Here is an 18,572-nt window from a genome sequence, read left to right as displayed (position 1 = left end):
GAGTAATTTAGATTTTGGTTGCATTTCCAACACAGTTTTGGTGCTACTGCAGATTCTAGGACTAAAACTAGTCTTATGCAGATTATTATAAAAACACATTTACTTGGCTATAATGGTTTGTGCTCGTTGGGGGAAATTGAGCAAAATTAGTTTTTAATATTTTTACCGTTTTCTCTAGGAGTGGTGATTTTGCATTTTAGTACATTGTGTTTCTTCACAACCTTTATATAAGACGTGCCATTTTCATTACATCTCCAAGTGTAGTTTGTGACAACACACATCTTGTTAGTTTTCAGCACATGTTAAAGATGTACAGTTTTATTATCAACATACTAACATAACAGCCACTTATCATAGTGTGTAAACACATGATGTATTCAAAGGTAGTACAAGATGTATGCTGTCTCAAACTACACTCAGGGAGGCATTTAAGAGTGTAGCATAGACTAGCTATGGGGGTGGGAAGGGTGCAGTCCATAGAGCCAGAATACAGTGTTTCCCTTGTAGTGTTTGGGGAGAGGCTAATTGGATTACAGCTTCTTGTTTGTCCCAGTTTTCATTCTAGTGCAAGAAATTGAAATTGACCTTATTTAGATACTGTATACTGATAGAAAATCTCTGTCCCCATGCGACTGCTCCCACAAGCTGCTGTTGTAAATCATAGTCAAACAAGTCAGCTACAGTAGTGTAGTTTTATAATCATTTGTTCTTGCTCGTCTAGTCTGTTAATTACAGATGAAAAAATACAGTATGTTATGTATATTAACACTGCTACTAACCTATTTTTTGGATTATATATTAATTATTCAGCGGCGATACTAAGTAATATATGATTTGTGGCCTGTAAAGTGTGTGTGTGTGTGTTTGTCAGTTTGTGTGTGCTGTATGTAATGCCTTGGTCACACTGACCATCCTGTCATAAACGCAGACTTTGACACTACGGTTGAAATGGCTGAATGACAGAAGTATCAAGCTGTGCCGCTTGTACACAGCATTACTGTTTGCATTCTCTCTGCCTCTCTGCTTCTCTCCGTTTCTCCTCCTCTCCCTTGCTTTTTCCTCTCTGTGTCCCTCTCTCCCTGTTTGCAGCTGCATTGCTATAAACAGTCGAGCCACTGTGCCCTACTTCTGACTGGAGAGGAGGAGAGGGGAGATGGAGGGAGAAAGGGATCGAGGGAGCAGGGAGAGAAGACTAATGAGGGGAAAGGAGAGACTAGGAGCAAAGAGAAATGGTGATATTGACACAGAGGAAGAGAAAGACAGAGGGAGGGAGGGAGGAGTGTCTGTGTGTGTGTGTGTGTGTGTGTGTGTAGTAGTAGTAGGTCAGATGCTACCCCTGTGATGTGATGACGGTCACCCTTGTGAGCACAGCAAGAGCTGTGTGTGTGTGTACGCGTGTGTGTTTGTGTGTGAATTCAACCAGAACAGATTTGACAAGGCTTCACACGGTGGTGTTAGCAGTCACTGCAGGTGAAAAACAAACACACACACTACCACTCATAACACACACATCACCAGACGACCACAAATCAAATTTTGGTTTTTATCTATGAAATGCATTACGTGATATTTTGTCACGGATATGAATGCATATTTACAATTGCAACATTTACTGTACAGCATGAGTAAAGCTGCGGGAGAGAAGTTCTTTCTTGTCACCATGTTTTTGAAACCACACTGTTTTGTAATCGAACCATATCATTTGCGACATGGTAAGATGATGGAATTAGTGATTGCTTCCGACCGCAGAGTTCACACAGAGTCCAGTCACTAAATTCTTCTGTAATGAACAGTCTTGTCACTCCTTCACCGCTGCTCTTTGAGTAGGAATGCCTGTTTACCTCCGCCTGGCTTTTCCCGCTGCACACTCATACTCTAAATTGGTAGGCTCGCAGGTGGCTGAACAAATTGCAAACATTTTGCTTTGGAGTAGTCACCGCTTAGTGTCAATGCATATGGACATTGGACAGCGTGCTGTTGCTCCATGTCATCTTTTTCAAAGCCAAAGTACAACCAAACAGCATCCCTTTTGAGAGATTGTTCTGTTTGTATTACACTTTTATTCATACTCTTCTCATCGCTTATTTTCCCTTTTAACGGCAGATAGTCAGCTTTAGCCTTCTCAAAGTGAAACAGCATCTTTAGAATAATTGGTTGAAGTGTGGCACAGCGTCTGATTGGCCTTAGAAGTGACCTTGATAGGACAGGAAAAAATGTTTTCATTTTATCAAAAACACAAACGCTTGCATGGCCTTGGTGTGACAAATGAAAATGGACACATTCAGTTTAAAATTCAGTTATTGCTCAGCTCTAGCATGTGTGTATACGTGTGAGAGTGTCAGAGAAATAGAATGGGGACAGATAAAGCGAGACATTTTTGTGTATTTGAATGTGTCTGAGGAAGAAATATAGAAAGGTAGGAGGACGGAACAGAGGGGGGAAGAGCAAAGAGGAGAAAGGGTCAGAGAGGAAGAGGGAAAGAGAAAGTGAGATGAGTAATGGCTGCACATGTCTAGTGAAGCATGCAGTGTGCTGACCACATGTGAGGAGAGCGAGAGAGGAGGAGAGAGATGAGGGAGGGGAGATGTATGCAGCACTCCTTCGTTCATCCCTCTCTTTTCCATTCTGTTCTCTCTCTGCCATGTTTCTTTATTCTTCCATTACTCTGCCTCTGTTAACTTTTTCTTTCTTGTCTTTTGTTCATTCTGAGAAATACACACATACACACACAAAGAAATGTCCACAGTCTTTGTTCGTGTTGCTGAATTCCAGAAGTGTGTGTGTGTGTGTCTATATGTGTGTGTTTGAGCATGAGCAAAGTCAGCGACAGCACAGTGAACTAGGTCACCATGGCGACAAAGCCATCCCAGAATACTGAGTGACTGACTGCTTTAGCCCCAAGTCAAGTCCTGACACAGAGGAGCAGACACAGCTGGGCCTAAATCACCGTACAGTTGACCTGAAACTCGTCCAGAAGGAACAATGGACTGAGAGGTTTTTCCTACAAAGTCATTAAATTTGTAATTGCCATCATAGAATGGAAACATTTTAATCTGCCTTTTTCAGGTGAAATCGATATAAGATGTGCACGTATTTGATGCTTTGTCTCTCCTGGCCTGTCTGGCTCACAGCCGGCGTCTCCATTGTGTTTAAAACCTGGCCAAACCTGGCAGCACCCTGGCTGAGCTCGCCATGTTTCACAGCCAAGTGGGTCTGGGCCAAAGCGGGCTGTAAAGCTATCCAGCACAAAGGATTAACGTTTATTGATTGGGAGTGGAATATGTCCTGTATATCGCTGTAAAGTTTTGTACAGCATTTAGTTTTAGTGATGTTAAATTTATGTTTCTCATGTTAAGTGATCAGGAGATGAATGTCTTTAATTCGAAACCTGGTGTTTTCTGGCTGGCTGATCACTAGAGACATGAACCAAACCAAACCATACAGGCCATATCAGCCAGCGTAACGTCACAACAACAAAGAACTTACTTCCGGGTGGTGCTGCATTGGCGCTACAGTATTTTTCGTGTTATTTAGCCAAAGTAAGACCCCTTTTTAAGCTCTTGTGATTAGAAATACACAGACATTATGTAGTTCTGGCTGTCCACCGAAAACGAGACGTTCCTGATGTCGTTGCTGTTGATATTAAGTTAGTGTATAACCTAACATAACCTAAATATATAGCCTATTTAAGCATGTGTCCACAAACTACTATATTTTACCAAAATGTTTAGAAATGCTTAAAAGTTCTGTTTTGGCCACTGTCTTATACAAATTATATAGCCAAACAGTGACAGCCAGCGAGCAGAAGTTCAAATTCAAGTGCTGCTCTAACAAAGCAACCTCAAACCAGTCATTCTTTAGTGTTTTGCTTTATAGTAGAAACTGTGGACTGTTCGTTATTTACTTTCAGACTCGATTGTAAAGCACCTTGACTGTAAAGCAGGATATGATAGCAAAGCCAGATCACAAACCACTGCGTGTGTTGTGCTACTTGTGCCGTGCTAGAACCGCGGTCCATTAAAAACCGTGCAGATAAAACATTTGTGGCACTTTGACAATATGTTTTACTCGTGTAACAGAAAAGGGCTCAAGGATTTCAGAAAGCTTATCATGTTGGCAAAATTTCGGTCAGGAAACCTTACCTATAGTACATGAAGAGAAAGATTTTACCCGAACGGTTTTTAATGGAATGCCTTGGGACTGGCAGTGCAGTGCCAGTCACAACGGAGCTACTGCTGTGCTAGACCCAAACGAGAATGAGTCTCTCAGCAAAACTGAGAGACTGTATTACTGTCACTCTAGCAAGCTTGCACGTTATGCTACCCAACAGCGACATTTATAGTTTTTATTACTGACCTGTAAGAAAATGCCTGCTGCAAAACCCGGTCATGAGTGGTTGCTGCCAGCCTGTCCCCAGTTCTGTAGATGCAGGCGGCCTGTAAACTATTATCTGTATCCACCGATTCCGCTAGGTTGCTTTAAAACAGAAAAAGCCTAAACCTAATCCTTTATGTACCAAGCTATATTTGGCATTACAGCCCCCGATTTTGGCATAATCGCCAATGTTTTGTTTAGTTGACTCGTATTTACCGCTGCTTAAAACTAACGATTTCCGCTGCCGACAGGTGCAAGTTATCCACCCGGAAGTATAGCCAATCTACAAACATTTACATTTACGTTTACAAACATTCTGATTTGGACTATACCACAGCTAGTCTCAATGGGCCTGTGGTGAGCTAATGGAGGCAAGTCATGGCTTGTCACATGAATATTAAATACCAAACACTAGAGCAAACGTTAGCCAAAAAACTAGGATGTGCTGTGGGATGGAGAAAGAGGACCAAATTATGTCAAACCAAGGCATAGCAATTTTTGAACTCATTGCCCATTAACACTAGAAAGGCCAGGCTGTTTACTTGCATCCAAGCAACGTTCAGAGACATCAGGCCTGCCCAGCTGCACAGCTTTGATATCTGAGCTTTATAGGCTAACTATTATTAAGCCATATGCTGTATATTTTTTCTTGAAATGGATTTCAGCATTTGAAATGGAAAAGTTGCAATAATTTGCACATATGACAGTTATGAAGACAAAATTGAGTATGCAGAAGAGAGCGAAATGGATGATTAGATTATGATGATTGAAATTATTAAAACACATCATGGAATTCATGCACTCTCCTTTCCTCTCTTACCATATTTCTCTGAACCAGACTCGGTACACAGGTTCAGAGGTTTGTGTGAACAAATCACTCACACAAATAGTTTATATTTCACATTCCATCGCCCTGTTCCTTACCTCCGGTCTGACACTGTGGCTTCTTCCCAGGAGTGACTGGTGCATGATGTGTGTCACATGTCCATAGACAGAGAAAACTGTTTCTACCAGCAGTTTTCATTTCCGTATAATCAGTTGACCCTCTTGTCTCTGTGACAGCATTATGTGAAGGCAGACTGTCTGGTTGTATATCGCCTGCCTGTGCAATTTCCTATCTAACCTCAATTCCCTCTAAGTCTTCATCATCCTGATCATATTGTTTTGAAGGCATGAGTGCGAAAATAGTTAATAGAGTCACTAGAGTTCTGATGGAATTCCCCGTCTCAGTGGATGAATTTAACAGCCATCTAATTGTTGAATAGCGCCCTGGAGGAGAGGAAGAGACGTTCACACCCTGTTGCCTATTGTTCTGGCATGAAGGATGGTATTTTGTTTAGAGAAAATTGTCAGAACTGTGATTATTTTCCAAGTCAGTAGGAAAAGTTGTGGAAGGATGAGTGCATTACATGTACAGTGCTTCAGAAATGTGATTTCTTAATCTCTGCTTCCGGTAGTGTCCTTTGGTCCTTCTCAGAAGTTGTATTTGCATATCTCTCCTACTACACACAAATATTTAACAGAGTTCAGAGCACAGCGCAGTGCAGTGGCCCTGGTGCAGTTAGGGGTTCAGGGCCTTGCTCAAGGACTGTCCGGCAGTGACAGTGGGCACTCTAGATATGATATCAGTCATTCTCCATTCAGAGGCTCAAGTTTCGAGGATGGGACAACTCTCTGATCACTGATCAGCTTTTCTACCTTCAACCAACTGGAGTAGTCTTCAGTAAGTGTGTTTCCAAGCACACCAGTATCCTGTTGGTGTTCGACATACACGGGTATTTGTATGTTGTTTGTGTTTAAATATCATATCTTTAATGTGATTTCCTAGATAAGCTAATTTCTCGATTGTAACAAAAACCTGTATAACATACCTGGGATATAGTGATACTAGCCGGGGTACTGAAATGTGTCTACACATTAAACTGTTTACTGTTGGTTTTCATGGTCTGCATGAGGTCAGTTTCCATGGTAATGTTTATTCATGTTTTCGTGAGTGAGTGGGATACGGAGACGCATATAAACAGATTATCCTTAATAAGCCCATAACCAGGATATGAGCTATCTACAATGCAAATGTGTTGAGCCGTGCTGCAGTCAGTATCCCGTGTCTGTGAGGGTCTCTGGTATTTCCTCAGGAAACCGCTCCACCATTAGGGCTCCCTGAATACCCCCCCCCCCCTTCCTTATATACACCCGCTGTCTCCTCCTCTTCGACTCTTTCTCCAAGGTCTTCTCCTCCTTTCCTTCCTAATTTCTTCTCCACCCTCCCTCTCTGTCCTCACATGCACCCTTTCTCCCTTCTTTTTCCTCCTACTTTGTCTTCTCATCTTTCTCCTCCTAACCTGCATTAAGGAGGTCCTCATGTTGCAAAAATATGCTCACCCTCCTCTTCCTCACATACTGTACTGTACACCCTCCGAGTCTTTCTGCTCCTCCTACCCTCTCCTGCTTCTCCTCCTCCTCTGCCCATTCCTCTTTCCTATTCTTTATCCTCCTCCTATTACCAGTGATGACTGTATTAACATTCTTTCTGAAAATCTGTTAGTAGGAATATTAAGAAGTCAGTTCATTTGGAATATGAGTAAATTAGGCATGTGAACAGATTATTAGGCTGCATGTAAACATGATCAGTTAGGCTGCCCTACCCGGTTTAAGTGTTTGAGGTCAGTTTGTTCAGTTCTTTACTGTGATTATAGGCCTTTTGATAATGCAATTAGAGATGTTGTGTAAAGTACGGTTTGCATCACCAGAGTAGCTACTTGGCTGGAGTTGAACATTTCAGAAGTAGTCCTTCCATCACGGAAAGTACAAAGTATTAAAAACTGCTGACTTAAAATCCTGGCAGACTGCAGCAGAATGTCAACTCAGATCTAACCAGGAAGTGGACAGTCAGGTTTTCTACTTCACTTTTTGGAGGAAAGGTTTGCTGAAGAACGAGAGAGAGAGAGAGAGAGAGAGAGAGAGAGAGAGAGACATATGAGGGAGATTGAATGAGTATTCATCCAGACATTTATGGTGTGAAAAGGTTTTTACATGGCACAAAACACATCAGAGCAGAATAATACACAGGAGAAGGGAGTAGAGCAAGTAAAGTACAGCAGAGAAGCTCAGAATGGAATATGGCAGAGCCGAGTAGATAGCTTTCATATTGAAATTGTACAGTCTGACAGCTCACTGACAATGTACAGTCTAATCCCAAACACAGCATCTACATACCAACAGTCTTGTCAGTCTGTCCGCCCGTCTGAATGAGTACAAAACTGAGACAGATTATAGACAGAGTAAGAGGCAGAGAGAGTGCGAAAGAGGAACAGACAGAATGAAAGGAGAGGGGAAGAAAGATTTAGAAGGAGGCACGGAGAGAGGGATGAGAGCAGAACCTGAATAGAGAATAACAAACTGGCATGCTATTACCTTTTGACACAGAACAGCATATCCTGAACTACCCTGGTTTCCACTAGGGTTTATATAAATTAACACATCACAGCAATGCAGGCAGAGAGGGAGTTGAATGAGAGAGGTACTGAAAGAGCAAGGCAGGCAAAGAGATGGAGGCAGAGAGAGAGAGAGACTTGGAAAGTCAAATAAGAAATACCACTGAATAAAAGAGTGAAAAAAAACTTGAGAGAGAGACAGTGAGACAGTGGAGAGAGAGAGGGAGAGAGAGACCATACATTTGGGAGAGAGGGACAGATACAGAGACAGACATAAAAGAGAAAGGAAAAGATAGGTGAGAGAAGCAGACAGGCTTAAATAAAGAAAAGAGTGAAAGCACCTACGGTAAAGAGAGATGGAAAAGAGAGCGAGTGCGATCGCCTGTGTTGTTAAAAGTTGAAGTGCCTGGTTCTCTTTCTGTCACCATGACAACACTGCCAGCAAAAAAAAAACGAAGAGGGGAAAAAAGAGATTGAGATAAAGAGAGAGAGGTTAGGAAAAGTAAAGACAGAGAGAGACAGAGAAGGGGATGGAGGCAGACAGATGGAGATGGAGGGAGACGGACTGTGAGGGGGCAGAATGATAAAGGGAGTCTGTGAAGGGAGTGTTAAAGGGCAAAAAAAGAAAGGAGATGGAGAAGAGAGCAAGCAAGGTGAAAGACAGTGAGGATAATTGAGAGAAACTGTGATGTTTGAGAGTATGCTGTGTGAGGAAGTGTGTGAGAGATACTGTTCAATATGGGTATTTGTGTGTGAGAAAGAAATCAGTTGCGTCTGTGTGAGAAAGAGATAACTTTGTGTCTTTCAGCCTTGGCACTGTGGAATCAATCTATCCACAGTGCTGAAGGCTGAAGGCTTATCTGTGTGTGTGTGTGTGTGTGTGTGTGTGTCTGTGTGTGTGTGTGTGTGCGCGCGTAACCAGGTACAGAGGGCGGCTTTACTGCCATTATAAAGGCCTTCATGTTGACAGGTCAAGATTAAAAGGACAGATAAAAAGTCTGTTTCTCACAAACGCGCCACATGAAAGATATAAACCCAACAGCTCTTTGACAAGGGCGTTATCAGGTAAAAGTCCATTTGATGGGTTAAAATTGCAGGCTCTTGCAATATTCACTGGATACTTTTGATGACAGCAGGAACAGATCAGTGTCTATTAATTAAGAGAGAAAGTAAGCGAGAGAGAAAGAGGGAGAAGAAGAGATATTGAGATGTAATAAATCTCCCTCTTACAATCATCCAACCATTCAGTTTCTAAAGCACTGCCTCATCTGAAACGCTGAGCAATTAGAAGATCATTCATGTCTGTATTTCCTACCCCCATAAAACAAAATGTTCTAATTTCACTTCTTAACCAAATACAACAAAATCTACTCTGTTTTCTGGCTACCTTGCACTGCAGGTAACAGAAAGTGCATGCCTACAGTATTTTATTAGCCCAACCTTACACTGCAGGGTCTTGAATTTTTTAGCAACATAACATAGAGGCGTTGGATAACGATTTCTTCACAATATTTGTGCATCCATTTTAGTCTTCATGTAGCCCAGGGGTCCCGACCCAGTCTTCAAAACCACAGCTGTATGGCACCAAAACAAATCTTCTTGTGCACAGGACTTTTTGTGACTGTATTGCTTTGTGAGTGTATGAAGTCAACACAAGACACCAAAATGTTATTTTTATTTTTGTGTGTTTGTGTGTGTGTCTGTGTGTTTTATTAAATGTTTGATGTTTTTGTTTATGTTTGTGTTACAGATTTGGTTCAGAGCCCACTCCATGCCAAACGCACAAGTATGTCTTTTATCAGATCATATCTCGACATCAGGGTTGGGAAGGTTACTTTAAAATTAATCCATATCTGATTACAGGCTAAAATCTGTACTCTAATCCACTTGATCACCCAAATTCAATCAACAAATATGATTAATTTAAGTCATTTTTGGATTACCATTGATTCGATTATTTATAATATTTATATCAATGATTATGAAAATTATAAGAGAACATAATCCCACTTTTTTTCTGTTCTGTAATCTTAGTACTGTTGTTTTTTTTCTCAGCAACTGTAAATGATCATGGTTACCATTTTTTTTTGCAATCAGATTGTGTAATCCCGTTACAGCTAATACAGCAACATTTTATGCAATAAATATGTTACAGTATCTACCATCTTTGGCTTTCAGTTCATGCCAAAATGGATACAAAATGGTCTGAGCTAAAGTATCCTGTGTCTGTGGGTTTTGGGCAGCAGGGTGGGACAGTGAGTAGGGAGACTGGCCGTCAACTGGAGGACTTGGTTTCAAACCCCTGTGGTATCAAGCATCCCCCTCTGGTGTCGTGTCCTTGAACAAGATACTGAATCAATACCAGCTCGAGGGGTGCGATTCATCAGCTGAACAGTAGCTACAGTAAATCAGGCCCAGGAAATATATTGATGCAGCAACATTATTGGCTGATACTGCTAACATGCTAACAGCTGCCTCCTCCAGATAGCGAGTTACGTATGAATGATGTATGAAGTTCAGTTACTGTTCTACTAAATGTAAGAATGGGCAAGACACATGATTTATGCAACTTTAGACATGGTATTTCTAGTAACTCAGACACACTCAGACAGTATTTTCACATATTACAGTGTCTAGAGTTCACAGAATAGGCACAATAAACAAAAAACATCCAGTCAGCTGCAGTCCTGTGGGAAAAATACCTCAATGATCAAAGGTAAATGGACTTCAAGATAACCAGCGGGCCACAATTATGCAAACAGCATCATAGTACAACAGTGGTGTGTAGAAAGGCATCTCAGAACACACAACCCATCAAACCTTGACGCAGATGGGCCACAGCAGGACAAGAGCATGCTGGGTTTCACTCCTGTCATATAAGAATGAGAAGATGAAGCTTAAGTGAGCACATGGTCACCAACATTGAACAACTGAAGAGTGGAAATCTGCCACCTGGTCCAACGAATCCTGGTTTCTGTTGTGACAGGCTGTTAGCAGGTTGAAAATTTGACGTAAACAATAGTAATCTATTTATCCATGAGGTGGCCATGAAACGGCAAAAGTAATATGATTCAGTGGGGAAAAGGAAATATATAAGCATACAACTAGAAAAAAAAGAAGCAATAAAAATGATAGACGATAATAAAATGATAAAACAATAAAAACAATACACTGTAAATAATTGTGGGATTATGTAAACTTGCTACTGACAATTTCAATATATTAAGTAGATTGTAAAAGTGGGTATGGGACGAAATCTCCCAAGAAGAACAAAGTGTTATAATGAATAGACATGAGCAGTACAAAAACATAACAGTGAAAAGTAGCAGTGTTGCAGCTGCCAGGCCTAGAGAGGATTTCTGGAAGAAAACTGCAAATAGTGTAAATGCATTAATTCTTATCACTGCCCGCCATTAAGACACAGTTTTCTTCTCATTGATACAATATTGTGTCATCACATTGAGGCTGTGAAAAGATTTAATATTCACAAAGTCGGCGTCATGTTGCCCAGGGCTGTGGTGATGGTGCTGGAATACGAGTCCAGTCTGTTGCATTAATCACTGTCGGAAATCCTATGAAAGAATTTCAGCACACTTGATATGCAGCAGTAGTCCTAACTTTCATTCACTATTGATAACTATGGTCAACTAATGTCAGACACCTGCTGCTTGTTTGAAGCCCTCTTTTATAACCAGAGCAAGCCAATGGCCTTGAAATGCTACACACATTTTTTATATCTGATGTAGCCTAATAAATATCATATCTCTGATATAATAAATCATCATAGAAAGCGAAGTGGTCTGTTGCCTAAACAGTCGCCCTGCTAACAGCTCCTCTTACTATCTGTTAATTCAGTAATTTCCCTCTGTTCAGTTCTGCTTAATACTTGTCACTTTCGTTTGAATTAAATGTTTCTGTTCATATCAGGATCCTGTAGGAATGGTGACTCTTTTGCAGAGAGCTGACTGGTGAGGAGTCGGGCGTTTTATACGTTTTGATCTGACAGCCTGAATTGAATCTGCTCCAGAGCAGGTTAGCTGTGCAGCACAGGTTATCATGGTGGTTAAAAGTGAGCCACCTTTGTGAGAGCAAAAAGCCAAGGTTAAGCCCACAGTTAGCTCACTAACCCACTAAGCTCGCTTCATGACTCAGGCCCCTGGTGTCAACAGTACAAGCTGGTAGTGGTAGTGTGTTGGTGTGGGGAATGTTTTTTTGACTCACATTAGGCGTCATGGCACCAAAGGAGCATCATTAGAACACCACAGTGTACCTAAGCATTGTTGCTGACCAGAATACTTCCAGCAGGATAATACACCAAGGCAAAAGGCACGCATCATCTCAAAATGATTACAGGAACATGACAGCGACTTTAGTTTGCCCCATTGGCCTGCACAGCCCGATAGAGACCCTCAGGATGGAAGATGGAACAGGATGAATATGCCACCAAAAAATCTGCAGGAACTGAGTGACGCTATCAAGTCATGGACATCAATCCCTGTGGATAATTTTTGCACCTTGTAGAATCCATGCCTCGAGGAATTCAGACTGTCCTAGAGGCAAACGGGGAGTCCTACCTGGTACTGGCTAGGTGTATCTAATATAGTGGCCACCAAGTGTATTTTGCCAGTAGTGCACTGTTGAAGGCACAAGAAATGAGCAATTTATAAAGATGAATTGTGCAATAATCTAGTATATGTCAGCGCATTCTTACAGTATTTATTCAGATCACCATGGTGCATGCTCACATTTTAGCACAATGTGTACAAGCTAGCTTGGCACAATCTCAAAATCATTGGAATATGCACTGTAACACTATAAATCCTGGATATACAAATGCGAAGCAGCTACTAGCCTTTTCATCAAACATTGGATAGTTGAGTTTAATTGCCCTGAAGTCAATCTGGTCCTGTAAAACAAATTCTTCCAAGGATGGCCTGACTGGAGGGAATTTGTCTCTTGATGAGGAACGAGCAGGGATAAAAAAAGAAGTTCAGATCGATAAAATATTTAACATTTCTACATAATACAAGGCAGTGGCTTTGAATAAAATAGAGACACAGGAAAACATAATAAAACGGCAACAAAACAAAAAGGAAAAAGGGCAGTAACAAAATAGTGTGTATGAAAAGCTATGCGGAAAAAAAGCACAGAATAGTAAAATCACTCTGATTATTCTCGCTGCAGATTCAACTCTAACAACTTTTGTCATTCTCACTCGCTTTCTCTCTCCCGTCTTTCCTATCTCTCTTCACTGTATACTGAATAATAAAGCAAAAATGGCTGTAAAACACATCAGAAATGTGTCTTTATAGCTCAACCTCAATAGAGAACCAAGCCACTTTCAAATATAAACAAATTTATGGGCCCAGTGGCGCTGCCTGGTGTGAGAGATTAACATTGGGAATTTATGCTTCGCTTTGGTAATCAAATGTCAAGGTGGCTGTAGTGGTTTTTGAACCATTGCAATTATCTTTGTGTGTATGACTAGATGGCTGAGTGACTTCCTATTTGTCTCTCTCTGAACAGCTTACTGGCTGGCTGGCTAGCTGTCCATCTGCCTGCCTTTCTATCTGAATTATTGCCTTTCTGCCTGTCTTTCATTTTTTCCGGCTGATTGTATGCCAGCACAAGGAATAACAGCAGAGTAGTAAAGACATTTCAATTCATATATTTCCAGGATTCAATTCCGTTCAGTCATTCCAGGAACTAAATTGAATTCAACATTCATATATTGAAAACCTGAGGGGCTGTTCACCTAATCCGCTATCCGTTATCACATATACTCTATATAACTGTCACATTGTGTCTATTGTTGCTGGATCCAATCTACTGTTGTTGAATTGAGTCTACAGCTCCTTTGATTAGCTGATTAATAGCAATTTTCTTTCATTTAGAGCTAGATATTGGAGAGAGAATGAAATTGGCCCTGGTATGAAAAGACCACCCAAACACCATGAGAAGAGGCTTAGAGCTGCATTCAAACTCATCGTGCAGTTTATGGCATTAAATGCCACTCCAATATGTCATTCCAATAACATATTACAGACCACCCAGCACTCGGCATAAACAAAGCCGGCAGTGGGGAAATCAGCGGTTCAACAGTGAAACAACAGTGAAATTCTGGATTGGGCCTTTATCCCAAACACATAGGAAATGGATCACTGTTCTACTGCAGACTGACTCTGATTTTCACTGAAGTTTTCCAAAGCAGAATGTGACACTTAATCATGAGTTTTAAATCTGATTTGAAGTTTGTTTACATTTCCTAATGTCTGCAAACACTCAATTAAAACAAACCTGTATTCTCAGTTATTGAATTCCAACAAGTTTTTGGATTTTCCATCTAAGTAATTTTTGACTTTTAGATGGAAAAAGTCAGTCTAAATGGTCAAATAATTCAGGATTGGCTGTACTGTATCTGGCTCACATTGCATTTTCAAAATCCAGGGTGGAAATGAAATACCTTTACTGAAAGGCTTGAATACTTCTTCTTGTTCTGTGAGCCTTGGTTTACTTAAAGCTTCAGAGAATAGGATGGCAAAAAGTAAAGGGAAAAAACTTCAATATTGTAATTTTAAAATGTTTCCCAAGTTATGGGTGTGTGTCTTTGTGGGTGTGTGCATACATGTGTTGGTGTTTGGGGTAATGTATGCCTACAGAATGTGTGTGTTGGTGTTTGAATGTGACCATGTGTGTGTTTTCTCTCTCCCCAGGTGGGCGTCGCCGTTCTGAGCCTGATGAGGCGGAGCTACTGAGGGTCAGCAAGCGATTGGTCGAGGACGCTGTCAATCGCGCCTTGCAGCAGTACAAACAGGAAACACTTCAGAATGGGGGCGGGCCTAACGCTGCGGCAGTGCAGCCCCCTGACAACACTGATGAAACTACAACTAAGATGGACACCCAGACAACTGGAACCACAACTAAGATGGACACTACGGCTAACTCCACCACAGACACCAGGAAGTGACATCATCAGACTGGGTCACAGAGACTGAAAAACCAGCCGGCCCGAAAAAGTCAGTCAGGCCTGGCTAATCAGGAAAACAGTCTGTAAGGCGTGGACATGAAGCCTGAACTAGCCAGCCAACCAGTCAGCCCAGTTTGCTGACTAGCTAACCCAGCTAGCCAACCATGTTAGCTAGCCAGCTACAGTAGCTAGCCAGTCATGCTAGCTATCTATCCCACTTAACCTAGCGAGACGACCATGCTGGCTGACTAAATAAAGTAGCTAGGGATCTATGCTAGCTGACTGTCCCAGCAGGTCAGCTAGCTGTCCCTGCTAGTTAACTCACTAACTCTGGTATCCAACATCTAACAATGAGGATATCATCCCTCCTCATATCAGCTATGGCTCTGTGTTTGCACATACAACCTAGATAACATGTGGTGCGGTCCTGTAGAGAGACACAGACGGGGTTCAAAGGAGGCTTTAGCCCTCACTGTTTAGCCCTCACTGTTTTACCCTGTCACTCACAAACTGCCCTTGTAGAATGATACATCATGCCATTTTTGTAGAAAATTTGGTTTACCATCATCTGCACTTAAAGCAGGACACAATATCCACAAAAAAGAGATTGCCTTGTAAAATGTTTCTCCTTTCCCCTCCACTAAATCGTTTTAGGTGCTGCAAATAGTTTCTTATACTTAAGCATCCACCCCCCCGAAACGTCAGTGCAGTCTTCATAGACAAAAGATGACTCATATTGCACACAGGATGCAGGCTGGTGATCTTTGTGGTTGAAGAGGATGTTAAGCTGGTTTGACTGACTGAGTCTGAGTTGTGACTGGTTGATTCCTTCCAATTAAGTTTCAAATATGTTGGACATGGTCTGTGTGAGGTTTTTTTTTTGTTGTATTATGCAGCACGACTGGGTTCAATGCACTTTCAGTTCATGCAATTCAGGAAACGGATCTTCTTTAAAATTCCAATATTTTACTTTACTTTTGTCCTGATCTGCTCCACCTTACGGTATAAATTGCACTTTGTCTATATTTGCAGTTGACTCTATAGAAAGTGACTTGGCCCCAGCCCTGCTATAAGTACTGTAGGCTATGTTGCACTCTGTTGACCAACTGTCTCCAGGCGAGGCAGCACTGAGACAATCACCTAAGTTAAGACACTAAATGCTGAATTCAGTTTTTCGACCAGAAAATTTATATTTTCAGTGTACGTGCCAGCTTTTCAAAACCCTCTCTGGAATCCTCTGTAGGGTCCGCAGACCCTCTGGGAGTATCGGCGCAGATTGTGCATAAATTTGGTATCGCTCTATTCTGTTAATGTTCACTCTAACACTAAAACATACAAGCACTAACTTTACAAAAGACATGCAAGCCAGGTGGATTGGAGACACTAAATTGCTCATAGGTATGAATGTTTGTGGATGCCAGAAAGGCTTTCAGCCACTGAGGCATTGTGGGAATCCTAATAAAAAATAATATACTTCACCGTCACTGCTGATTTTTGACTGAGAACAGAGTTTGCCAAGAACACATTCTTACTCTCTTAAAACTTCCATTAATGGCCCCGGTGTTTGTTTCAACAATGGAAACCATCCAACATTTATGAGACCGCCTACTATTGGACACAGGCATTTGTTTCATAAAAGCAGTTAATTTTCTGTATATTCTGTATTCTATTATATGTGGATATACTCTAAACCACAGTAGGCGTTTCACATCCTGAAATTTGTTTTGCATATTTTGTCACTTGTAGCATAAATTTTGTCAGTCTCAGAGGGCCGTGCATCTGGCTTTTCTGTGAACTGGGTTTGAAGCAGCAGGGATTCCTCTGCTGCGTCAGTCAGATAGGCTGCACATGTTAGACGGGCTACTGGACGCTGGTTTGATTTTCTATTTGTTCATGAAATCCATTCATGAATTGGAGTTTTTGAACAGTCTCTCAAACAATTGTCCCTCGATGAACAAAGGCTGTAGCCCGGCTATTTGAGACTTGGTGTTTATTGGGAGGTTTACACTATTTATCCAAACAAACTGATCTGAGGAGCTTTCTGAGGCTTTCATTCTGTAGTACTGAACTAGTTTTAGTAGCAGTTACAGCCAAGCAAACATTGGACACACTAATTCTGATGATGGTGGTGATGATGATGATGTTGAGGGAGATGATGCAGAGAATCTCTGCTGTTGTCTGAAAACCTTGCAGCTCTTAATTTCAGTGTCTTCCATCCATTTTTTTTACTTGAAAGATAAAATGGCCCGTTATGTGCTGAATAAGTTTCTTCACCCTGTGCTTCATGAAATCCATTAAAAAGCCATTCAGAAATGTATGGGTGTCAATGTGAAATGAAGGGAGATTTTCTCAATTTCTCAGAAGTTGACTTTTTGGAGATGAGGTTTTCAACTGCCAGCAACATGATGATGATGATGATGGCGATGGCGATGATAAGGGTGACTGGTTGACTGTCTGACCCAGACAATATTATTTTATTATTTTTTTTAAGCATATTTTATTTGTTTATTTGCTTTAATGTTGATGCAGCTTAATAACCGGCATCCCTATAAGCTTTGTATTACACAAATCATAACATTGAATTTCCTATAAAAAAAAAGAGAAGAATATTTGATTTTGAAATGAGAAGAAGATAAAGAACACTTAGTTTGCACGTGCTGGTGAAAAAAATGCACAAAATGATGAATTTCAGTTTTTTTAATTGTCTTTGGTTTCAATTTTCAGAAAGGAGTTTGATCACATTACCACTGTTCAAAGTGGCCTTAATTCACTAAAACAAGTTGATATGATTTAATGCTCCTGTATGTACTTAAGATGACAATACATAGGTAACATAGTGGGCTATGGGGAACAGTGCAATGAGAAAATACGCATGGTCGTAATTGTCGGCCACATTGTCCACATTGCCTCAAAATGTTACCTGTATATGAAGGCCCCACACTTCAGTGATGTAATGGTGAATTTTATGAAACACGGCATCCTACTGTGAGGTTTGCCGAATTCTCTCAAATCTAGGAGTTACCACCACGATTTCAGAGAGTTGCATCTGGAATCTTGTCGAGTTTAACGTGAAAATCCACCCTGAAACAGAATTCACCATATTCCTCCTGATGTTAGAATGCTGAATCTATTTCTGCTTACGTGGAACTCCTCTCTCCCAATGCTAGAAAAGAGAGATAATCTGGATCTGATCCATTGGCAGTGAAACGGAGACTCACTTTGCCAGCTCAATTCTGCAGCTAAATGAGGTTTTATTTCATTGTAGTGCGAACAGGTTTGAGCTAGAAGATGTGCTCATATTCCCATAAAATCCTCCTAAGTACTGTCGCTGTGGGCTGTGCGCCCAAATTAATTGTCAGTGGTTTTATATCCATTGTAGTGTGAGTAACAGGTGAATTCTGTCTTAAGGTGGACTTTCTCAACACATTTCTGTTGACGTTTTGATCTTTAATTGTCACCAGATCCTTAATCTCTCCTTAAAATCCCCTTTAATACACATGTTGTTTGACTATACTGTATGGTTAGTCTCCTTGTCTTTGTGTGTGTATGTGCGTGTGTGCGTGCGCGTGTGTGTGTGAGAGATTGTGCGAGTTCACGCTGCGTCTGCGAGATGTTTGGTCAGTGGTTCCCTGGAGAAAGTCTTGTCTCTATCAATCATGACAACTAGGAGCTGTGTGCGTCCGTCTGTACTCATTTGTCTTTCTCCTGTCTGTGTGTTTGTCTTCCCGTTTTACTATCTCTGTGTGTGTGTGTGTGTGTGTGTGTGTGTGTGTGCGCGTGCGCGTCTGCTGGTGTTT

General features: G+C 41.2%; 1 protein-coding gene across 2 annotated transcripts in view; it reads left to right on the top strand.

Annotated features, from left to right (window-relative positions):
* The window catches only part of LOC139659288 (A-kinase anchor protein 7-like), a 46,945-nt gene extending 28,373 nt beyond the window's left edge, over positions 1-18,572 (top strand). The window contains exons 9-10 of one of the 2 annotated variants that reach the window (XM_071537507.1): positions 9,559-9,594; positions 14,522-18,572. In XM_071537507.1, the coding sequence (XP_071393608.1) occupies positions 9,559-9,594; positions 14,522-14,775 (290 nt within the window). In that variant the 3' untranslated portion in view covers positions 14,776-18,572. The remainder of the gene's footprint in view (positions 1-9,558; positions 9,595-14,521) is intronic. The other variant, XM_071537508.1, reaches the window with a different exon arrangement.

The sequence above is a fragment of the Centroberyx affinis genome, unplaced genomic scaffold (genome assembly GCF_046629955.1).
Source record: "Centroberyx affinis isolate AG114_WGS23_722 - 3 ecotype Tasmania unplaced genomic scaffold, CSIRO-AGI_Caff_v1 ptg003059l_1, whole genome shotgun sequence".
Taxonomy (NCBI): Eukaryota; Metazoa; Chordata; class Actinopteri; order Beryciformes; family Berycidae; genus Centroberyx; species Centroberyx affinis.
The sequence above is the reverse complement of the archived record's forward strand: the minus strand, read 5'-3'. Positions and strand labels throughout refer to the sequence as shown.